At 34.8% G+C, this 24,497-nt stretch overlaps 1 protein-coding gene and 1 long non-coding RNA gene across 3 annotated transcripts; both read right to left on the reverse strand.

The window, feature by feature from the left end:
* Positions 1-5,023: 5,023 nt before the first annotated feature.
* On the reverse strand, positions 5,024-11,089 carry LOC132282079 (uncharacterized). Its single transcript, XM_059783709.1, has 5 exons — positions 11,017-11,089; positions 10,831-10,881; positions 10,158-10,252; positions 9,837-9,901; positions 5,024-5,222 (listed from the first exon to the last, which is right to left on the reverse strand). The coding sequence occupies exons 1-5, from the start codon at positions 11,087-11,089 to the stop codon at positions 5,024-5,026; spliced, it is 483 nt and encodes a 160-aa protein (XP_059639692.1).
* Positions 11,090-12,201: 1,112 nt separating this feature from the next.
* On the reverse strand, positions 12,202-21,615 carry LOC132286784 (uncharacterized). Of its 2 annotated transcripts, XR_009472859.1 has the most exons (4): positions 21,169-21,615; positions 20,630-20,751; positions 15,686-15,801; positions 12,202-12,363 (listed from the first exon to the last, which is right to left on the reverse strand). It is a non-coding gene; the product is annotated as an uncharacterized LOC132286784 (long non-coding RNA). The 2 variants fall into 2 exon arrangements; XR_009472858.1 differs by lacking the exon at positions 15,686-15,801 and having other exon boundaries at positions 21,169-21,605.
* Between the last annotated feature and the right edge of the window lie 2,882 nt (positions 21,616-24,497).

A 24,497-nucleotide genomic window follows, 5' to 3' on the forward strand; every position in this document is an offset into this window, starting at 1 on the left:
AGTAGTGTAATGCCAGTATGTAAAAATACGTAACTTTATTGTGCTCACTTGTGGAACAATTGATGTTCAAATTTACTACTATGTTTTATTATCAATTGTGGATTTAATGGATTAGTTGGTAGTTATCATTCATATTTATTCTATCAACTGCTGGATGGATTGGATTGTATGCACCGGTATGGGACGGTGACATACCAGGGATGGTTTAGTTTCAAAAAATACTAAATCCAACCTGTATTGGAATAAGGGAATGGATTATAAATAAATCCTACTTATATTTATACCACGTCAAAGAAGCTGCACAAGCTGAATGACTAGCTGGATTACTTGTTAACTGGGTTGAGTCAAAGAAGCTGCACAAGCTGAATGGCCAACTGGATTTCTTATGGATGGATATGATAGGATTTTAAATATATTTTTGTGGCACCACGATATGAGTCTGAGTCTCAGAGTCGTTGGTTAGGGAGCGTATATGCATTGGGATGCATAGCTGGTTACGATGGTTGGAGGTGTACCCTGTTTAGGTTTAGGTACACATGCCCACTTCGTGTGCATTTTTGCATGTTGCCTCTATTCAGGTTGAGATCGGCCTGTAATCCAGTGAGAGTCTTTTAGTGTGATTATATATATACATACGGACTATTAGCTATTGTCGAGTTGGTTAAAATGTACATGCGTATCGAGTCTCTGCTTGGATTGTAGTAGGATAGAACTTGTTCGTGGGCCTGACCCACTTCTATATTTTTTTCAGGTACACGATAGTTCCAGACTTAGACGTGTTCGTGCTGAGCAGAGATTTTTATTCACTCTACTAACAATGTAGGACTTCTCTTCGTAGCTTACTTCTGGATGTCTTATCAGTTGTTTTTATTACGGTTTGGATTATTATTAGAGGTCCAATAGAGATAGATTCTCGAGTTGTACCTTTGGAGGTTTTGGAGTTAGATTATTTAATCTTTATTATTTGAGGATTTTATTTTAGTTTCTTTCAGCTTAAACTTTAGTTCTTAAATTCATTTTGTCATCTGTGTTCATTTTAAATACTTTAATTGTTTGATCGTAGACACGAGTCGATCAGGTCCAGGCCCAAACCCGAGGAAACATGGTTTTGTTCTTGGGCTTCACCCCAAAAGGCCTCATATCATACCATGTGGTAGAGTGGGTCGTTTTTCTGTGTAACATGTGTGATTATTCGTCTGATAGAATTAATGGGATTGTTGATCACCAAGACAGTGTTCACAAAAAGAAGCCCAAGTGCAAAAACTGTCAGCTACGATTCCCATCCAAACCAGATTTGCAGGTGCACCGTGATGAGTATCACTGACTGTGAGTGTTCTTTTTCTTTTTTGATTTTGATTTTCTGGTTCTTTATTCTATTGTTCTATTCTTTTGTTTTCACGTTTTTTAATTTCTTGTTATCTCGTTTAAATTTTTTTTGGTTTGTTTGAGATTTTTACTTGGTGTCAGCATTTGTCAAGGTTTGTTCCATGTTTGATGAAACAGGAAGAAATCTGCCCTTCAGTGAAAGGATGAAACAGCATGATAGGGCCTGCCTTGAAATCTGCACTTCACTGAAGACAATATATTGCTCTTGGATGAACGTTTATATGAAAGGATGATAGGAGTTATGCATTTACTTACTAGTAGTTTAGCACTAAGAAACTGTGTGTGTGTGTGTTTTTTTTTTTTTTTTAATTAAGGCTGGCAGTGGTGTGCATTTACTATCTATTGGTTTAACCCTAAGAAACGGTATTATTATGATGATTTATGTTTCAACATTCTAATGTTTGGTTTTGGTGAATGATTTGGGTAATAGAAAGAAATGTCAAGTCTCTCCTTGAATTCAACCCTTAACAGTCTCATTGCCCTTTTTCTACAATTATGACTGTTGCAGTCTCTCTCTCTCCGTCTCTCTATTTATTGAGATTGGGTTATTTTTTTTATTTTGACGATTTTCCCTTCGTTAGTATGAATTTACAATTGGCTCTCTCTCTCCCTCTCTCTCTCTCACACACACACACACAAAATGGGTATTTGCTTTGCTTTGTTAGTCTAAATTGTCTTTATTTTGATAAAACTGGGACTTTGATTTTGCAGTGAATTGAAGCCTAACTTGTGTTCTTATCCGAAAATCCTGAGCTGCTTTAATTGCTTACCTCATAACACCAAGTGCAATAGGCTAGAGTGCGCAGCCCCCTCCCACTGGTACACTACACCCCTTTTCTTTTGGGAAATCATCATCTTCTTGAATCTTAATGTTGTTATGTTCTCTCCCATATCATATCTCTAAAGATAACATCAGGATATCACCCCCAAGAGATCTCTCTCTCACACACAGTCACACACGCACATAAACACACACACACACACACACACACACACATATATATTATGATATACTGGTCTCATTTCTTTTTTGATTTACTTCTCATTTGTTCCTGCAAACCATAAAGAGCAAGCCCTAGCTACAACTTTAGTTCTTTGTACTCATGATCGCTTGTTTTGTGGATTTGAAACATAAAACTGATGAATTGAAGTTACTATATTACTATATTGGGTATTTAATTTTCGTGTAGGAAGCAAACTTTACCTAGAATAGATATAACCCAGTAATGTATGCTTATGCAATATAGACTGCAAGTTTAATTTTGTAGTACTGGGTTGCTTTCATGTACTGGGTTGATCTTCAGTGATAGGGTTATGTATAGTGTGAATCCCACAAAAATCTTTTAATTCACTTGGAATTTTTTTCTTTATACCAACACCTACTGGTGCTTGGGGAATGAGTGTAGCTTATAATGGTGCTGCTTACAGAAGATCTTGAGTAATGGTTTCGTGTTCACTATGATGTTGCTAGTACACAGAGATCTTCTAGTTTACTTCGTCAATTAAGGATACAGGTCCTTGTCTTCCGGTTTGTATGTCTGTCACAATTGTTTTGGACCTCATTGCTGTAGGTCTTTTGTTAAGATTGGTTTAGTCATGTGGTGCTTGCCTTGGAGCTTGTTCCTTGGCTATGCTCAAATAACTCCTACGTACATATTTTTATTTTATTAAAACTTACCCTTTTATCAAAAAAAAAAAAAAAAAAAAAAAAAAAAAAATACCTACTCTTTTAAATTTAAAGTTACTATCCCTCTCTGTCTTGTTTAAAACTTCAAGTTAACGGAATTTCTTATTGGACAACAACACATGTATCATATTTGTCACCCACGCACGCGCGCGTGCGTGCACACACACACACATATATATTTGTTGTAATTTAATAAATAGATGAGAAACTATGAATGTGTGCATCTAAATAGTACAAATCTCCGCACATTATTATCAATGAAGTCAGTTTATTTAATGAAAAAAAATAATATCAATTTATTTTGTTGTCTTATACCTCCTCTAGTCTATTTGTGGCCCTTCAGGGACATAGGTTTGGAAAGAAATAATATTATTGGAATAGTGTTCCATTGTAATTGTGTTTTTCCCAAGGTTTCTTAAACCTATTCTACAATAAAAATTTTAGTCTTTTATCTCATACAAGTTTAAACACCACTACTATGAATCAGTGAGATAAGAAAAAGAATTTTGACTCCCCACACCTCTCCAAAAAAATACTGGTATGACATTGATGGGTCTACATAATAAATATGAGTCCATAACAACTTGTCATTTGGTAAATCTCATTTTTAATTTTATACCATTATTTTGTAATTTACATATAAATTGATTATTTAATTTGTCCATAACATCCAATAATCAATGATGCAGAGATTTACTGAATAGTTATAACCATCCTATTATTATTTTGTTCAGAACATATCCTTCATGACATTGATGACACTGTAACCCAAATCAGAAGAACAGGACATTCTTTTCTTTTTACCTGCATTTGATGACAATGGCCAACAATTTGAAACAAGGGGCCAATTCATACACTTAAATTCCACCAGTGGCGTCTGGTTTTCCAAAAAAAGTAAGGGGTCATCACATGGTACAATGGGTACTTTTATCTAGTCAGGTCCTCACTCCTATTAAAGCTCTTTATGCAAATTTCTATTTCCAAAATTGTGAAATTTTTTCCTATGATGCTCTATCAACACTTTCCCAAGGCAAAGGAATGAAACCTCACCCACCAAATATTATGCTAATGTCTTCACCATGATGCTGCACACAGGCTACCCAAAGCAACAAAACATCAAACAACTAAAGTAGATGAGCAAAACTAGCATTCATTGTTATACCAGCCATACATTTGCCCAAACTTCACCATTTACATATTCTAGTTCATTGAGGTTATGCACTTCATGACCTTTGTACCTGATAGTTCTTTTTCCACCAAGTTCACTTGTTTATCCGTTGCAAAACTATGTGAAAATATCCTAATTCCAAATTCCACTCTTTCTTTTTTACTTTTTTTCTTTAACATGTCCCTATTGCGTGTCGTTGTCCACACCCATGCCACACAGCGTTTTTTTATCATACTAACTTTTCGTCTGGTGCCTGAGTTCAATTTTCTGTTTGCATAGTAGCGTTTTCCTCCTTTGAATGGGCCACATAAATAATGATTCCCATTCATTCAATAAAACAAAATTCTGTAATTTGAACTTCAAGCAACAGATCAAGATACTGTATGGTGCGATCCAAATCACTTTATACTATGATCAAGTATATTGGGTATTACATCAGTCAAACAGTTGTGTTTAGTGTTTACATCAGAAGGTGACATGTGTCAATGTTTACAAGTTGGGGAATATGACAAGATTGAACACTTATATCTTATAAGCATTTCACCTAGGTTTTTACAACCTCCAACTTTGGATTATATTTCAGCCACTGCCGAGGATTTAAATCAAGGAATTTGATGATGCATGAAATTTGAATTGCTAGTGTGAATAAAGTCCAACTCTAAGCATGCATATCAAATGCAAAAGTGAAACCTGTTCAGGTGAAATATATGGAAGCTCTAGACAGTCAAACAAAAAAGGTAAGAAAGTTCAGTAGTTTCTTCTTCAATATTCTACTCACAGTATCATGAAATGAAAAAATTAAACACCCTATAAGAATTCAACCAAAAGCACACAAAAAACAAGAAACCATAGAACACACCACAAACAACAAAAACAAAAACCATGAATTGTACAAAGGAAAAGGTTAAAGCACAAACTTTGCTTAAATTATATCGATCATATATGAAACCAGTTTTCTCCAACCAAGTTACTTGATACAACCTACAAAAGTACATAAGAATACTAGATCAGAACAGAGGATTCTTCTGAATATTAACTCTGTTAATGAAGATAACCAAACCAAAAATATAGTGAAATGGAGGAAAGAGAAATCTTAATTGTCTCAGTTACACATGTTGAACAATTCCATAATAGAAGTTACACAAACAAAAATACTGTTGTAGAAGTTCATCAACTTCAGAACTTATGGCCACTTAATGGATAGAAATAGATGAGTTTTTCTACAAGAATAGAACAGACACACGCACTGTGTTTCCAAGAGGGACTTGAACCTTGCCAGGGTAACTGGGTCTAGTAATGGAGATGCTAATATGACAAACAAGATAATGGAGGTCCCAGGAGAACAAATCAACGACTACATGAAAGCAGAAGTAGGAGAAAATCCAGGGGAAACTCAATGTCATTGTTCATCTCCTTTCCTTCTAGTAATGTTCCAAAAAGGTTCTTTCATGAGATAGGAGAACCTCTTCATATATAATTCAAGAGAGCGGAAGATGGGTGACGAATCTGACGATAGCTACAGCACGTGCCTGAACAATGTGGCTAATGGAAATAAGAATAACCCATTGGAGAATAATTTTAGGAGAGCCTATATATTTATAACCATGCATTCCACGAAGTGTGCCTCCATGATAGCAGTAATATGTCTGGCAGCTTTGAGCCTTTCCGAAGTAGAAATGGCAAGCTGATCGAAGAACTAAAATTGGAGGTTAGAGAGTGGATTAATGAAATGAAAAAAGAAGTTCGAATTTTTCCTATGCAATCAAACTAACTTGATGAAAAAAGCCAAGTGCTTATGAGAAATGGGCTTCTTGCCATTGAACCTTAGAATTTTAGAGCAAGGTACCCCTCGGGCGAGGGTTTTATCGTGATCCGAATCAAATAACAAATACTGAGATCTAACAAAGAGGATAGTGAGTTTGATCTTTTTTGTGAGTGGGAATCCTATTTAGAGTCTAACGTACCCAGTTGGAGGCTTGGCTGGAGATGGTAGCAAAAGCTATGGTGTAGCAATTAGCGAGAAGGGTTATCAGCGGGTGGGTTCAGTATGAAGATGACTAATGGTACTGACATATTGTCTATTGCAGACTAGTAATTCGCCACGATTGGTTGCGTTTTTGCCAGCAGTGGGCATTGTGACGTGAGTATGGAATAGTAAGACGCAATTATCCAGAGCTAATAGCATTTGCGAAATGAGAGCCTAATTTTACTATATTTTGTCAAGTTAATTGGTTTATTGGGAGCTAATACCGGTTGCTAAATCATAAGATATTGGTCAATGAATGGAAACAATAATACTTGCTTACAACTCAGGCTGCAGGATGGTCACCAATGGCGATTGACCTGAGTGTACATGATACTTCCCTGGCAGTATTGTTAAAACATGGATGTCTGGGTCTGGTGACGGAAATGAATTTATCATATGTAGGATAATGTAGATCCCAAAGAACACAATAGGGTGAAAGCTGAGACTGCTTTGGGGGAGAGAATAAAAGTAATGGATAAAATTACAATATTAACACTTTACTTTTATACTTTTGCACTCTCTTGATTTTTAAATAACTCAAAAGGAGTACAAAAGTTTTCTAAGAGATAAATATGGAGCGTGAGAGTATCTTTGAAGAATAATTGTGTTATTTCCTTTTTTTGAACAAAGAAAGTGAAGTGCAAGAGTACAAAGTAAAGGGAGGGTATTATTATCCATCCCAAAGTTATAATTCTCTTTCCTCCTAAAGGGAGGGTATTATTATCCATCCCAAGGTTATAAATCTCTTTCCTCCTCCTAGCACTGTTCCAAAAAGGAGAGCTATTAATAACTAGTGACCATGACAGGCAGTGACGGACCCAGAAAATTTGGTGAGGGGGGCGAATTTTTAATTTTTGGGTACAAAATTATATGATGGGTTCATTTTTGTAATTTTAATAGGGTTTTTTTTCATAAATTTTTAAAAAATTTAAGTATAAAATGAAAAAAAAAAAATCAGTGGGGCAAATTATAATTATAGTGGGGCATCTTCATAAATTATCAAAATTTGAAGTATAAAATGCTAAAAAAAAAAAGAATCCAGTAGGGGCGAATTGTAATTTAAGGGGGGCATTTTCATAAATTTTAAAAACATTAAGATATAAAATGAAAATATTAAAAATTCAGGGGGGGCAGATGCCCCCCTTAGTCCCCTGTTGGGTCCGTCCCTGATGACAAGATGACGTGGCTAAATGAATACACCAACTAATTGTATGAAGTATTTCCACATGAGAAGACGCATACAGAGCATGATATATGATATATGATATATGATGAACTCGTGTCCAAAGGATCCATGTTATTTCTCTTCTAAGAGAAGACAATATGAAGACTGCAGTGGGGAAAACCCCACGCAAAACCCTTGACTTTTGCACTGTAGAGAATGGGGTTTGGCATCCACACGTTTCACTTGGCACTTCCACAATGACAAGAGATATCAATCAAGCTAAATGCTAGTGATAAAAAAGATTAAAAAAAACCCAAATATCTAGCGAGAATGAAAAGGCTATGCTCAGTTATTAGTATTGTCCTCTTTCTCTTTTCTTTTTTCTCCATAAATCCATTCTATATTACTTTATTTACGTATCTTTATTGCCTTGTTTAAATAGTGTAACCAACAAATGAATTTTTTGTTGAAAACGGGGTATACAAAACAAAAATTTTGGATGAAATTTGAAATAGAATCCGCTAAGAATTTTTTGCGGATTTATAAACCAGTGCGTTACTCTCCGCAAGAAGATGAACGTGGTATATTTACTTTCTCAAATCCGTTTCTGGGTGAATGAGAAATTAGATCCAAAGTGAAGTGTTTGAAAAGCCTAAATGGAAAAAAATGTTAAACCAATTGAAATTTAAATAAGTCAAGCTTGGGCTTGGATTTGGGCTTGGGCTTGGGCTTGGGCTTAATTGTAAAGTCCAGATTATTCTTTTTATTAAATAGAATTTTAGATTGGGCCTATTTTTGGGTTGGGCTTATTTAAATGGGTTTCACAAATGGGTGGGTTTTTTGGGTGGTTGGTTTTTTTTTGAATTAAAAAAAAAAAAAAAACTATTTTTTAGTTTTTCTAAAGGGTTACACCTTTTAAATTAAAAAAATCATTTTTTAGTTTTTTTAAAAGGTTACACCTTTTAAATTAAAAAGATCACTTTTTAGTTTTTTCAAAGGGTTACACCTTTTTCCGAACCATCATAACCCATGGTTGCACCCACCCGAAAAGGCACCTTACTACCTATAAATACCCCCCTTGGATCATTTGCAAATCACACCAAATTCAGAGAATTCTTCTCTTTTTCTGAATTTTCTTCTTCTTCCTTCTCTCTTTAGTTTGTGGGTTCGAGCCTTATTCAGTCACTCCGAATCCGAGTCCAAGTTCGAGTCAGAGAGCACTACACCGAGCCGGTTCGCCTATTCCTTTGGTTTGCAGTGCTACTACCGAAGGAAGACAAGTCGTTGTATCCTGTGAGATAGACGCCACTAAGTCCGTAAGCACCATAGCGGGGCGAACCTGTCTTAAGGACATAGAATCAAATTCTAGCCTCGACTTTTAATTAGGTTCCTTTATTTATAATTTTTATTTTATTTTATTAAATTATACATTATAAGTAATTATATATATATATTATTATTTTATAATATTCATATATATAAGCATTATATTATTTTATATTTACAAACAATATTTAAATAAATAATACTATAGCATATGATATACTTAGACCATATTTTGGACAATAATTTTAAAATTGTGGAATCACATAGCCTTTTTAAACAGTTAATTTGTTGAAATATCATAATGATATTCTACATATCAGTCTACTATATATTAGTGTCTTGCCCATTAACCACCAGCAATGAAGGGTTCTCGTGGCTTGGGATCACCACCATGAAAATTATCTAAATTCTAAACACTGATCAAAATTAACTAGGATAAGAGGATGCAATGCAAATGCTACGGTAAAACGGAAACTATATATCCAATAACTAACAGGAAGCTGCATAAATTCATTGTACATATAAAACTACAATTGAATGCCATGGTAGGTAAATTTATATTAACAGATGCAAATTCTAGAGAGAGAGACTATGTTGCCACGCCAGTAATCAATTAATATAACTTGAAAAATGATTCAGATAACATTATGCAATTTGTTTCCTCTAGACATGAGATAATTTGAAAAATGCCATGGTAGGTAAATTTATATTAACAGATGCAAATTCTAGAGAGAGAGACTATGTTGCCACGTCAGTAATCAATTAATATAACTTGAAAAATGATTCAGATAACATTATACAATTTGTTTCCTCTAGACATGAGATATTGCAAAGTTACAAAGAAAGAAAAAAAAAATTTCTATATATTTTGTTCTAAACTTTTGAGTGCCAGGGGCTTGTTAACGCCATTCCGACACTTTCCAAGCTGACAGGAACAACTCATCAACACTTTGGTCGAAGTTCGACTTGATATCACCTACCATAATCTGCCTTTTCTTTTGTCGCTGTATCTTCAAATTCTTATTTGCTAAATCCGAAAGAATAAATGAACTGTCACAAATACATTTTCCTTACAAACCTTTCACCAAGAAGAGTTAAACCCTCTCCAAATTGAGAATCATCCATTTGTTGAAGTGCCTCAACCTGTGAAAATAAGAGGAAATAAATAGATATATTTAAATGTATGACATATTGCCCTAGGTCGTTTTCTAACTTTGGTTATACAAACCAAAAGATTAGTACATTTCTGAAAAAATTACAATTATTAACTGCAGTCAAGTAAGCTAATGGCAGATACAAGGTGAAAGATGAGAATTTTTTGTAACAAAGAATGGAATGAAAGAAGATTTTGAATAAGTTAAGGTGTCCTTATAAGAGTATGAATACTAAAGACATGTACCTTACCGGTTTGAATAGCTACTTTACTAACTGTTGACTGGGATGACAAAAATAGAAGTGTCAAGTCATGAATTGCATGGACAGATGTAAAGGAAAATTAGTGGAGCGGACATCAACAAAATACTAAATTTTGTAACAATTCATAGAAAATGAAAGAATTTTTTTTTTTTTGTTATGGCACTGGAAATGGGGGCAATAACATCAAAACGTGGACAGAATTTATATTTAGAATTCTATAATGTTTAACTGAAATTATATCATAACTTGCAGCTAAAATGTGTTAATATCATCATTATTCTGAATAATCAATGATGCAGAGATTTACTGAATAGTTATAACTATCCTATTATTATTTTGTTCATAACATATCCTTCATGACATTGATGACACTGTAACCCAAATCATCAGAACAGAACATTCTTTTCTTTTTACCTGCATTTGATGACAATGGCCAACAATTTGAAACAAGGGGCCAATTCATACACTTAAATTCCACCAGTGGCGTCTGGTTTTCCAAAATAAGTAAGGGGCCATCACATGGTACAATGGGCACTTTTATCTAGTCAGGTCCTCACTACTATTAATGCCCTTCATGCAAATTTCTATTTCCAAAATTGTGAATTTTTTGTATTATGATGCTCTATCAACACTTTCCCAAGGCAATGGAATGAAACCTCGCCCACCAAATATTATGCTAATGTCTTCACCAATATGCTGTACACAGGCTACCCAAAGACATCAAACAACTAAAATAGATGAGCAAAACTAGCATTCATTGTTATACCAGCCATACATTTGCCCAAACTTCACCATCTACATATTCTAGTGCATTAAGGTTATGCACTTCATGACCTTTGTACCTGATAGAGACTCTGGAATTCGTATAGAAACAGAGCGAGGGGCTAAAAACTTGTAATCACCGACTTGACACATAGTGAAAACTTTTGCCGGATCCCAACCGTGGACGTAGGTTGTTGCCGAACCACATATAAATCGTTGTGTTCTTTGTGTGGCGTGTTTACTTTTCTATCGTGATTCTTGATTCAACTTGGGTTCGCTGCGTTTGTCATTACATTTTCTAATCTCCTTCAGTCTTAATAAATAATTAATTATAGATTGTGTTTCGAGTCCTCTGACAGGGTTCTTCACAATTAAATGAAGAAACTGCCTAACTACTACTTCATGAAGAGTCTACTGGTAGACTCAATTCGATAATTGACTAAAACTTCACAGTTGTAGAGTAAAATGCTCTCTAAACACTTCAATACCCAAACAAAAAACAAAAACCTATTTATTCTCAATTTTCAAAAGACAAAGAATAAAATAAAACACCATTCTCGAAGTTAAGACTTAATTTAACCAAAAATAATAATTATAAAAATGAAAAGGAAAATAGTGTTTCTTGATTGATCCAATCACGAAAGTTTTATATTGAAGTCATTAAACATAAACAAAATTCATATCAAATTCGAGATTTGAAACGAAGATTGGACCTGAGTAAAGGCTTTGGGGTCGTGAGGGAACTCGTTGACTACTTCGATGGAGTAAAGATTGTTGGAATGGGCATTGATTCCAACTATGCTCCGCATGTTTGACGATTTGCTCAATAGAATGACAACATTCATAATCAAAACGATCAAAATGAGCATAAAGATCATTTTATAGTTAAAACGAGACAACGACGACGAAGAGGCCATGGAAGGAAAGGGCTTAGTGTTCAATTGCTTGTTTGGTCTCTTTCGAACCGATCAGCCAGCCATGGACGACTGTGTGAGTTTGAGGAGAGAGATGAAGGGAAGGGTGGGGGTGCATATTCAACCCCCTTCATTGCTGTGAATTATGATGCTACTAAAGTGCGCCGACCTTCTTAGGTGGTCAACTTGGTTGTGTTTGGTAATTGGTACTTTTGCTGCGGGCGGATCTACGAATTGTCTGGGCAAATATTAAACATAAATTTAATAACAGAATTTTTTAACCAAAAAAAAAGTTTTATAACATAATATAGATAAGTATTTGAATTCAAAGATTACAAAATATCTATTTAAGTTGTGTTCGACGAGTCTTTAAAGACTCAAATTCGTTGATAATAGACTCCAAGTCAATTTTCCAAATTCAAGGTTGATGGTCATGCAGTCAGCAAGAAATTCATCTCCCATCGTGCTACGCATCGCTGTTTCTCATGCCTGAAAATGCTCTCTTCGTAGTTGCTGTAGAAACAAGAAGAGTCAACAGAAGACGGATCAATCTGTCAACCAATAGTAATCGAGCTTTCTTCTTACAACTACTTCCCCACATAAATCAATAAGAGAAGAAATATTCTGAAACTCGGGATCACTAGTTACATCAAGTTAATAATGCATCAACTGAAACTTCAATTGTTTAATGTTGAAAGATATAAAAATTGAAAAGAGAAATTAAACATAAAGAACACAAGAAAAGGCACACAAAGCCCAAAGAGCTACATCACCCTTATTATATTCTCTCTTAAGATTGTTTACAATGAGTACCTCTATTTATAGGTGAAAGAACAATGCGATAAATATGTAAAATATATTAATGGAGGATTCATAAAATCAATCCCATAAATGATAAATCACTGTAATCATATTTTATCATATACTAAAATCACTCCCACAATATTCTCAGAGCAATAGTCTGTGGAGTAATATAAGGTTCCTATAATAATATTCTCCAACACCCTCCCTCAAGTTGGTACATGGAGATTTTAACTCAAGTGTCTAACTTGAAACTAAGTACGAAGTTGTTAAGAGTCTGAAACGAGTTGCAAAGATTTGAGACGAGTTGATCCGTAGATCCGAGACGAGTAGTGTATAGAATATGGTATGATAAATTTGCTCTAATACCCTATTGAAAGATATAAAAATTGAAAAGATAAATTAAACATGAAGAACACAAGGAAAGGCACACAAAGCACAAAGGGCTACATCACCCTTATTTTATTCTCTTAAGATTGTTTACAATGAGCACCTTTATTTATAGGTGAAAGAACAAAGCGATAAATATGGAAAATACATTAATGGAGGATTCATAAAATCAATCCCATAAATCACTCCAATCATATTTTATCATATACTAAAATCACTCCCACAATATTCTCAGAGCAATATTCTGTAGAGTAATTTAAGGTTTCTATAATAATATTCTCCAACGTTTAACATCTTGACTAGTGAAGTCCCAAGGATAGAATTTCTCAGCAAGATTGCATATATTTTCCACGTTAAAAGATTTAAAAGAATCACTAGGATCCAAAGCCAAGCTAAGAGTAAGAAGTTCCATTACTTCATTGTTGAATCTATGTTCCAACTCCATCAGCTGTAAATCTATTGCAAAGTTGAAAATGTCAAAGTGATAATGGTGCTTAACTGTAATATGATCTTGTTGCTGACAATGACGACCCATACACTCTGCATAATGAGAACTCAAATCAGGTATATCAATGTTATGTCGATTGTAAAATGACACCATATTTGCAAGAAAAATATCCCAATCATCTTGTCTGAATTTTTTAAGGAGATTTTTGGTTGTTGAGACTAATTTCAAAGCATTTAGAACGTCTTGAGATTTACGTTGCAAGGCCTGACAAAGTGCATCAGTGAATCCCATAATGTTATCCATGAAGTGCAAAATAAATAGGAATTCAAAGTTTCTCATTGCTTTGTAAACACCTAAAGCTTCCCCACATATCTGTTGACTTTGCCCACCCTTTCTAATATTTTCAACAACTTTGCAGGATGCAATATACGTATCAATCAAGTCTCTCACAGAATCATAATGTGAGCTCCAATGAGTAGCTCCTGCTCAATGCAAGGTGCCAATTTGATTAGCCCCTTTACCAGATTGACATTGACCTGTGCTCAACATACGTGTAATCTCATCCCTTTGAAAAGATTTTAATTCACCAAGACGCTTGGGAGAGGAAGCAACAAGATTGACAATACAAGTCAGGTGAGAGAAGAATTGTCAAATATTCGGCTCATTTTTTGCTGCAACAACTAATGCTAATTGTGATCGATGAGTAAAACAATGGATATAATAAGTAAACGGGTAATCTTTAGAAATAATGTTTGTAATCCATTCTATTCCCCGCGCATATTACTAGCACCATCGTACCCTTGACTTCTCAAATTTTGAATTGAAAGATCGAATCGAACAAGAATATCAGATATTGCATCCTCAAGTGTTAATACTGATATGTGTTTTCAACTCCCACTATGTCAAAAAAATGTTCCATTAGCAAACCATCATGTTTGACATATCGTAAAACAAGAGCCATTTGCTCCGTTTTAGACTCATCTTATGCTTCATAAACAAGAATACAATATTTGCCTCCCGCAATTTCATCACAAATAAGTTTTCTCACTTTGTTTGCAAGAATATTAAGAATCTCTTTTTAAATCAATGGAGCAATGTATTAGGCATTTTGTGGAGCATTGTCTAAGATAACACTTGAGATTTCATCATTTTCTCCTTTGTACTTTAACACTTCAATAAAATTCCCTCGATTTAATGAACTTGAACTTTCATCATGGCCTCCAAACCCAATTCCTTGCAATGCTAGCAAGCGAATGGTTTCAATACTTGCTTTAAGCCGCATTCGATTTTTCAAAACCTCTTCTTTTGCTTGGGCATTCAACACTTTATCAATATGTTGTGCCGATTTCTTTAAATTTTCTTAAAGCATGGTGTATTTTCTTTGCGGTGAAGATTGAAGTCCCATGTGTTTTAAGAATACACAATTATCTCCATCATTAACTCTCTTCTAATTGTAAAATCCGCCATCAATAAGTAAAGAATGACTCGTCGTTGTATTTCTCTCTTAAAAGAGAAAGCATGGTGTATTTTCTTTGCGGTGAAGATTGAAGTCCCATGTGTTTCAAGAATACACAATTATCTCCATCATTAACTCTCTTCTAATTGTAAAATCCGCCATCAATAAGTAAAGAATGACTCGTCGTTGTATTTCTCTCTTAAAAGAGAAAGCATGGAAAACAATATGCTTTATCTTTTGAAGGAGAATACTCTAGCCAAGGAAAATGTTTGAACTATTCATACTTAAATCGCCGATTCTGCTTTCCATTCCAAGATTTAGGATAATTGGAAAGTTTATGTTGATAAGGCCCTAAATTGATATAAGCTTGTCTAATCTCATCCATTTGATTCACCGGGTATTCATGTATTTGAATACGTTACTCGGGAACTCTTTAAATAGAAGTGGAGTGAAGTTGCTTGGGTTCAACAAGTTGAGGTAGGGCGGGAGGTTGAATCAAAGATCATTGTCAATGTTAAATGCACTAGGTATATCCTTTTTCAATTGATCACCCTCACTCATTTGGCCTCTCTTTTGATAGAATGAGAATAGACTTACTTTTCACTTTCTTGTTTGAAGGTTGATGTTGACCTTCTTTTTTTTTTTTTTTTTTACCTAAATGAAGATGTTGAGCCATTGTTATTTTTAACCAAATTTGAGGAATTTTAATCAGTAAACTAAATTAGTTGAGAAAATGGTACCTATATGTGCTTGAGAATACAAAACCAGACAAATCAGCAACCTCAAGTTCTCAGTCAAAGCATTTCTCCAGCCTCTCCATGATCTCCATCCAGACCATCTTTATTGTCTCTGGATTCTGAAATCAACTAACCCATTTTATAATTTAGCCCCTCCCATCCACCACAAATTACAATAAATCCTGAGATACACATTTAAAAAATGCACAATGAAACATCCCATTTATCTGTTATAAACTAATGTTGCAAATGACATTCTTAACTAATCAAGTATGTGATGAGCAAATTATGAAACTTAATCAGTACATAGCTAGAAGCAAGCAATAACTATCAAGTATGTGATGAGCAAAATATAGTCAACAAGAAGGCCAAGGAACACAATAGGAAATAAATTTTTCGATAAAAAAATGACGTGTTAAAAGCTATATGTCCAAATAAAGAAGAAATTCAAATTTAGATTATTTTCCTCATGCATTCATCTCAAACTCAGCCCCATTCAAACCATCTACCATCTGACAAAAATCTACAATAATTGATAGATATATATATATATATACACACAGAGCAAAATTTAGGATAAACCTATTTAAGAGATTTATAGTGTCTGTGAAACTATATCAGCAGATAGCTAAAAGCAATATCAATGTGCTGAATAAAATGTAGCCCACTCAAGCCCCCCCTAGATCCGCCAATGGGCACAAGTAGCAAAACCCTTTAGCCTTTTCTCTGCGCTCTGCGGGCCGCAGCTCTTCTTCTGGTAATTAGTTTTAGGTTTGCAAATTGTGATTTCTGTATCACACTACTAGACTAGGGCTTGTTTGGCTTTGGGGTGTTACTTGACTTGGGTTGGGCTTGTTTAGGTGGGCTAATAGCAGTAATAAATTTTTTTTTTTTTTTTGGGGGGGGGGCCCTGGGCTAAATTAGGCTAAAGTAGTAAAAAAAATATAAATTTTTTTTTTGGGGTGGGCTTGAGTAGATCGGCCTGTGTTTTACTGGGATTGCCTTTGAATATGTTTGTTTACGGGGTTGAAATATCTACACCAGTATGGGACAAACGGTTGACCAATAGGAGGAAAATAATTAAGATAAAATAATAATAATTTGAAGAAAAACTGATATATTTAACCACTATGTAAGTAATATTTTTAATTATTTTTTTCATCAATTGCATATTAAATGATAAATAATATATAATATAACATATTAGATATAGTATTGTGGACTTTCTCTCGACTGAGGCTGTAAGTCCTTTCCATAAAAAAAATATCTACTTTTTATTTTTTTTTTAATGCCAAAAGGACAATACTTAAGTCATCATCAATGAGGATGTATACCACGGATCAAAAACAAATGAACAAATTCTTTTTAATTACTGGATTGTACTACATAATCTCTTATTTGGTAAGTGAGAGTATGTACTCTACCATCTCTGTTTTGATAATTAAACCATCTCTGTTTTGATAATTAAAAAGGACGTATCCATTTGTTATTGGACGCATCTCCGGTCAAGAGATGTACATCCTCGCCTATAAGACCTAAACATTTAGTCATGCCAAAATAACGTCCCAAAAAAATTCCAATGTAGTACTTTTTTAATATTCCTAATTTCCCTACAGCATAATGTGGTGCTTGATTCAGTAAATTTAGCTTACACTAATCTGCGCAACGATAATTATTTAAAAAGCATAAAGAACAAGAAACAGAATATAAATATTTAACTATGCAAAAACAAAACAAGTCCAATTCAAATATACTTCATTGCCGCCTCCTGCATGGGAATGTAGCTCATACTTCCCTTCTAGAAAAAAATAAAACCATAGTTCCTGTGGTTGGATGGTTGGACAAATTATATACAGTGTACCGAGTGTGGGTTCGAATCCCCTCCGCTGCGCAAGTCTGTGATTTAATGCTACATGTATTGCCTTTGAAGCATACAATCTACTTGCACCATTCCACCCAAAATGAAGAATTATGTATATAAAATGTATCTATGTGTGTCACGTGTGTGTGCGCGTGTGTGTGTGAGAGAGAGAGAGAGATAACCTTTCTTCAAAGCCTAAGAAGCCATGAAAACTATGGTTTCTCTACAACAACCACCTCTTTACATAACCAAGCCTTCTCCATGGAATCTAAGAAGCCCCAACCCTCTATCCAAAAACCATTAAAAATCCGTACTTCCACTCAAAAACATGGAAGTTGCTTACTGAAGCCAAAGGCTTCGCCAGAGCACTGGTACCGACGAAAAAAGCTAAAGCATTCCAAACAACAGGATAGTCACGGGAAACCGGAAGTAGTGATAAAGAGGATGGTTGTTAGGATCTCATTTTTGTATGGGGTTCCGTTGGTGAATGGTGTAGTAATCTAGCAAGTACTGTTGGATATAAGCTGACGATAGACACACCTACATAGCTGACTGTTATCAGCTTGATAGTAGTGGGATTACATGGGATGTACGCTTTAAGAGTTCTTTTTAGGATTGGGAGATGGATGAGGTATGTGCCTTACTGGATATATTGTATCAGCTGGAGGAAGTTGGCAGAGGTAGTGATGTCTTTCCAACTTCGTTGGTCCTGTTTTCCTATGGAAGACTATATGGCGCTCCAAGGCTCCACTTAGAGCAGCAATCTTTGTTTGGATTGCCGTCTTGGGTTAGATCTTGACGCTGGACAATTTGATGAAGAGAGGTAATACTATCGTTAATTGGTGTTGTCTATGCAAACAAGATGGTGAGTCTGTGGATCACATTCGTATGCACTGTCATGTGGCGTACGATTGTTAGAACCTCATCTTCGGCTTATTTGGCATGCATTAGGTAATGCCTCAGTCTTCCAAAGACTGATTAACGCGTGGAGAGGATGCCTAGTGAGAAGTCACGCTCACGATTATTGAAAGATAGTTCCACACTGTGTTTGGTGGTGCATATGGAAAGAAAGGAATTGCAGAATTTTCGAAGAAAATGAATCGCCTTTGGCGACCTTGAAACTTCATATTCTTCGCTCTATTTTTTGTTATGTGAAAGGAAGCACTTGCTCCTCTACAGATGACTTAGTTGATCTTTTGGACTCTATATGTCCTTAGGTTTAGCTTCCGTTTTGTATTAAGGATGCGTTCTCCTTTTGAACGCTTTTCTAATCGATTATTACTTATAAAAAAATAAATAAATAAATAAATAGGAATTCAAAGCTTCTCATTGCCTCGTAAACACCTAAAGCTTGCCTATGTATCTGTTGACTTTGTCCACCCTTTCTAAGATTTTCAACAACTTTGCAGGACGCAGTATACATATCAATCAAGTCTCTCACAGAATCTTAATGTGAGCTCCAACGAGTAGCTCCTGCTAGATGCAAGTTGCCAATTTGATTAGCCCCTTTACCAGATTGACATTCACCTATGCTCAACATACGTGTAATCTCATCCCTTTGAAAAGATTTTAATTCACCAAGACGCTTGGGAGAGGAAGCAACAAGATTGACAATACAAGTCAGGTGAGAGAAGAATTGTCAAATATTCGGCTCATCTTTTGCTGTAGCAACTAATGCTAGTTGTAATCGATAAGCAAAACAATGGATATAATAAGCAAATGGGCAATCTTTAAGAAATAATGCTTGTAATCCATTTCATTCCCCGCGCATATTACTAGCACCATCGTACCCTTAACCTCTCAAATTTTGAATTAAAAGATCAAACCAAACAAGAATATCAGAGATTGCATCCTTAAGTGTTACTGCTGATGTGTTTTCAACTCCCACTATGTCAAAACAATGTTCCATTAGCAAACCATCATGTTTGACATACAAAAAACAAAAGCCATTTGCTCCGTGTTTTAGACTCATCTTGTGCTTCATCAACAAGAATACAATTTTTTGCCTCCCGCAATTTCATCACAAATAAGTTTTCTTATTCTATTTGCAAGAATATGAAGAATCTCTTTCTGAATTGATGGAGTAATATATTGGGCATTTTGCGGAGCATTGTCTAAGATAACACTTGAGATTTCATCATTTCCTTCTCCTTTGTACTTTAACACTTCAATCAAATTCCTTCGATTTAATGAACTTGAACTTTCATCATGGCCTCTAAACCCAATTCCTTGGGATACTAGCAAGCAAACGGTTTCAATACTTGTTTCAAGCTGCATTCGATTCTTCAAAACCTCTTCTCTTGCTTGAGCATTCAACAATTTATCAATATGTTGTGCCGATTTCTTTAAATTTTCATAAAGCATGGCGCATTTTCTATGTGGTGAAGATGAAGTCCCATGTGTTTCAAGAATACACAATTATCTCCATCATTAACTCTTTTCCAATTGTAAAATCCACCATCAATAAGTAAAGAACGACCCATCGTTGTATTCTCTCTTCAAAGAGAAAGCATGGAAAACAATATGCTTTATCTTTTGAAGGAGAATAATCTAGCCAAGGAAAATGTTTGAACCATTCATAGTTCAGGTTGATAAGGCCCTAAATTGATATAAGCTTGTCTAATCTCATCCCTTTGATTCACTGGGTATTCATGTATTTGAATACATAACCCGAGATCTTTTTCAATAGAAGTGGAATGAAGTTGCTTGGGTTCAACAACTTGAGGTAGGGCGGGAGGTTGTGAATCAAGATCATTGTCAATGTTAGATGCACTAGGTATATCCTTTTTGGATTGATCATCCTCACTCATTTGGCCTCTCTTTTGATAGAATGAGAGAATAGACATGCTTTTCACTTTTTTGTTTGAAGGTTGATGTTGAGCCATTGTTATTTTTAACCTTATAAAATTAAAAAATGAGTTAAATTAAAAATACATAAATCAAACTAAATTGCTATTATTCCTACTAGCAGCTTACACTAGATATAAGCATTTATCAATAAAAATAAAATGAGAAAATCAAATATTCAAATACTCCAAATTTGAGGAATTTTAATCAATACACTAAATTAGTTGAGGAAATGGTACCTGTATGTGCTTGAGAATACAAAACCGGACAAATCAGCAACCTCAAGTTCTCTGTCAAAGCATCTCTCCAGCCTCTCCATCCGGACCATCTTTATTGTCTCTGGATTCTGAAATCAACCAACCTATTTTATAATTTAGCCCCTCCCATGCACCACAAATTACAACAAATCCGGAGATACACATTTAAAAAATGCACAATGAAACATCCCATTTATCTGTTATAAACTAATGTTGCAAATGACATTATTAACTAATCAAGTATGTGAAGCAAGCAATAATTATCAAGTATGTGATGAGCAAAATATAGTCAACAAGAGGGCCAGGGAACACAATAAGAAATAAATTTTCCAGTAAAAAAATGACATGTTAAAAGCTATATGTCCAAATAAAAAAGAAATTCAAATTTAGATTATTTTCCTCATCCATTCATCTCAAACTTAGCCCCCTTCAAACCTTCTACCATCTAACAAAAATCTATAATTATTGATATATATATATATATATATATATATATACACGGAGCAAAATTTAGGACAAACCTATTTAAGAGATTTATGATGTCTCTGAAACTATGTCAGCACATAGCTAGAAGCAATATCAATGTGCTGAACAAAGTGTAGCCCACTCAAGCCCCCCCAGATCCGCCAATGGGCACAAACTGCAAAACCCTTTTGCCTTTTCTCTGCACTCTACGGGCCACGGCTCTGCCTCTGGTAATTAGTTTTAGGTTTGCAAATTGTGATTTCTGTATCACACTACCAGACTAGGGCTTGTTTGGCTTTGGGGTGTTGGCTGACTTGGGTTGGGCTTGTTTAGTTGGGCTAATAGTAGTAATAATTTTTTTTTTTACCCGCTAGTGCATATCACTTGTTATGGATCAAATTGGGAGAGAACAATACTTCAGTAGCGTAGAATACAACTAAGTTCCTACCAGTCATCTTCTCAAGAGCAAAATTCAAAGTTCAAGAATCTCTAACTGATACTTTATTATATAAGATAATTTGATTATCAAGCATTGTTCAAGTGTTTCCATCCACTGATTTTAAGAAATTTATTCATGATGCTGACAGACAAAAAAAATAATAATAAGACAAAGCACTTCTATGTTAACAATATAAATAAATAATTTGATCTCTAGTCATATTTTATTATAACCATAAATAAATTACGAGAGCCAACTACAAATGATATTTATTATAAGTCTCACAGACACGTTCTTACATTTTAATATAGCTTTAAAATAGACTGGAGTAAAAAACAGATTTGTTTCAGCACAAAACAATGAAAAAAAAAAAAAAGGAACTATAGATTGGACCAAAAGGACACTCAAGAAATTACTTTCGTGGTCACTTTCCTAACACAGTTGCAACAATTCAAATTGAAGGTGGCATATGTTGAAGATACCAATGTCGCGGCGCCCCAATGGGGGATAGGATAGAATGTCAATATTATCATTGGTGTAGTATATGGAATTCAGTTGGCATCTGGGTCATTTGGGAGTTAGAAACACAAATTGAATGGTTATCTCCCAAAAACAGAGTGCCTCTATCCAAAGTTCTCCCTTTAAGCTGCATGAGCAAACCCTGCTCAAATTGCTCTAAGAACAACTTGAAAGCCTCAAACTGCATGTTGTGAATCGTCTCCAAATTCGTAAAACCTTTGTACAAAAAGTAAATCCCTGCTAGATGATTCAACAAGATATGCCAGTTCATAATACACATTAGTCCGGAGTTCAATTACCTCCACTTGCGGAGCCTTACTCTCCCAAGCCCTTTTATTAACATCAATCATTATGACTCTACTTCTATTATCAACTGCTATCAACTGCAAAAATCTGGCTTTTATAATAGATGACATCATAGAGGGGCTTAAATCTCTGTTATCTATGTAAGTCCAAGCTTTATCTCCTGCCCGAATAAATGCGAGGTTATAACAACCACCATAGATGGAGGTAACAATATAGTCATTAGGCGATGAAACAGGGTCGGCTGACAATATAGCCTTTGTAACTTCAAACTCAACCTCAAGAGGCCAAACATCATTGTTATCCGGATGAGGTCCCAATTCTGAGAGGTCTAAAATTGGAGGAAGCTCAATGGTAGCAATGACCTATATATATATATATATATATATCTAGTGCATCACTGTTTCTCACTCCTTTCGCAGATATAAATTTATTTAATCATCCGAATACATATAGGATAGAATGATCGTAAATTCAGCCTATATATATACTTATATATGAATATGAATATGAATAATAAAAAGAACTCACGTGAAGTTGATGCAAACAAAAAGCAATGACCTATATATATATATATATAGTGCTTCACTGTTTCTCACGAATCTCACTACTTTCGCAACGAGGAAAGTTAGTAAAACTGCAGGATACGAGTATCTAAACTGTTCATAAATTAGGCAAGCACGTTTTGCAAGCACATTAGTTTAGAAGTCAATTATTAATTTAAAATTTTAAAATGTCAATACAACCCTTTCTTATCTATTATTCCCCAAAATACAATTTTAATCTTTATATATTGGACTTCATACTTTCATATAATTTAATATTAAGTATGCATAATTTATCAAATGATATAAAAAATTACTTAACATAAATTATTTTATGTAAAACATAATTTGAAATTAAACCTGTATAAAAATTCATATATCTAGAATTTATTAACATATTACTCCATAGTATAAATTTAAATTAACAAATTTTAAATATTACTAGAAATAATAAAAATATTTTTATTTGTAATAATAAAATATAATATGATTTGCCCTCCAAAACCAAAAGGCACTGAGCACAAACAAATATGAGACATTTATCTAATATGTTTAACTAAATAGTTTAATTTAATTATAATAAATAAGTTAGTAAATCAAATACAAAGATGCTATACATTTCTTTTTTGATAAGTAATAATTGATTAAAAGGCGTCCAAAAGGGGAAAGCCTCCCTTGTACAAAAACGGAATCGGGGATCTAAGGACCCAAAGAGTCCAAAAGATTAACTAAATCACCGAAAGAGGAACAAGAACTCTTCTTCACGTAACTAAATATAGAGCAAATAATATGAAGTTTCAACGTCGCCACGGACGACTCCTTCCCTTCGAACATTCTGTTATTCTCTCTTTCCAAATGCACCACCAAATGCAATGTGGAACTATCCTCCAATAGTCGCATACGCTACTTTTCACGTGGCATCCCCTCCACGTGTTAATCAGACCCTTAAAAAATCGGGGCATTACCTAAAGCACACCAAATAAGCCAAATATAAGGTTCCAACAGTCATACGCCACGGGACAATGCAAGAGAATATGATCCACAGACTCACCATCACGTTTGCAAAGGTAGCACCAATTAACAATATTGTTGCCTCTCTTCCTCAAATTGTCAATCGTCAAAATCCTGCCTCATACAGCAGTCAATACAAAGAATGCCACTCTAGGTGGAGCCTTAGAGCGCCATATGGTCTTCCATGGAAAATCAAGGCCAACGAAGTTGGAAAGGCATAGAAACATGGTCCATACATCAAATCTACCATGGGTAGAGGGGACCCACAAAAGATCATCACTACCTTTGCCAACTGCCGACTGCTTATACAACCTCCAGAAAAGATCACCTAAAACGCACGTCCCACGTAATCCCACTGCTATCAAGCCGATAACAATCAGCTACGCAGGTATGTCTATCGACGGCAATACTATACAAACTGGTAAAGGTGCAAGATAACGGCTGGTTACCACACCATAAATCCTCCCAAAATCAAACATATCTACCATCACAAACTTTGAATCTGATATGGTAAGAGAAGACATTCCAGCCCATCTAAATGAATTTCCACACACAACCCGCAATAGAG

This window comes from Cornus florida, unplaced genomic scaffold (assembly GCF_030987335.1).
Source record: "Cornus florida cultivar Cherokee Brave unplaced genomic scaffold, ASM3098733v1 CherokeeBrave_3.0.0_Hap2_Chr11, whole genome shotgun sequence".
Lineage (NCBI taxonomy): Eukaryota > Viridiplantae > Streptophyta > Magnoliopsida > Cornales > Cornaceae > Cornus > Cornus florida.

Bases quoted from the DNA above. Each gene is read 5' to 3' on its own strand.
- LOC132282079 (XM_059783709.1), bottom strand. From the start codon at position 11,089: ATGTGTCAAGTCGGTGATTACAAGTTTTTAGCCCCTCGCTCTGTTTCT. The intron at 10,882-11,016 runs GTACAAAGGTCA...GTCTTTGGGTAG, and splicing joins AATTCCAGAGTCTCTATCAG to CCTGTGTACAGCATATTGGT. The intron at 10,253-10,830 runs GTTTCATTCCAT...CGCTCCACTAAT, and splicing joins CATAATATTTGGTGGGCGAG to TTTCCTTTACATCTGTCCAT.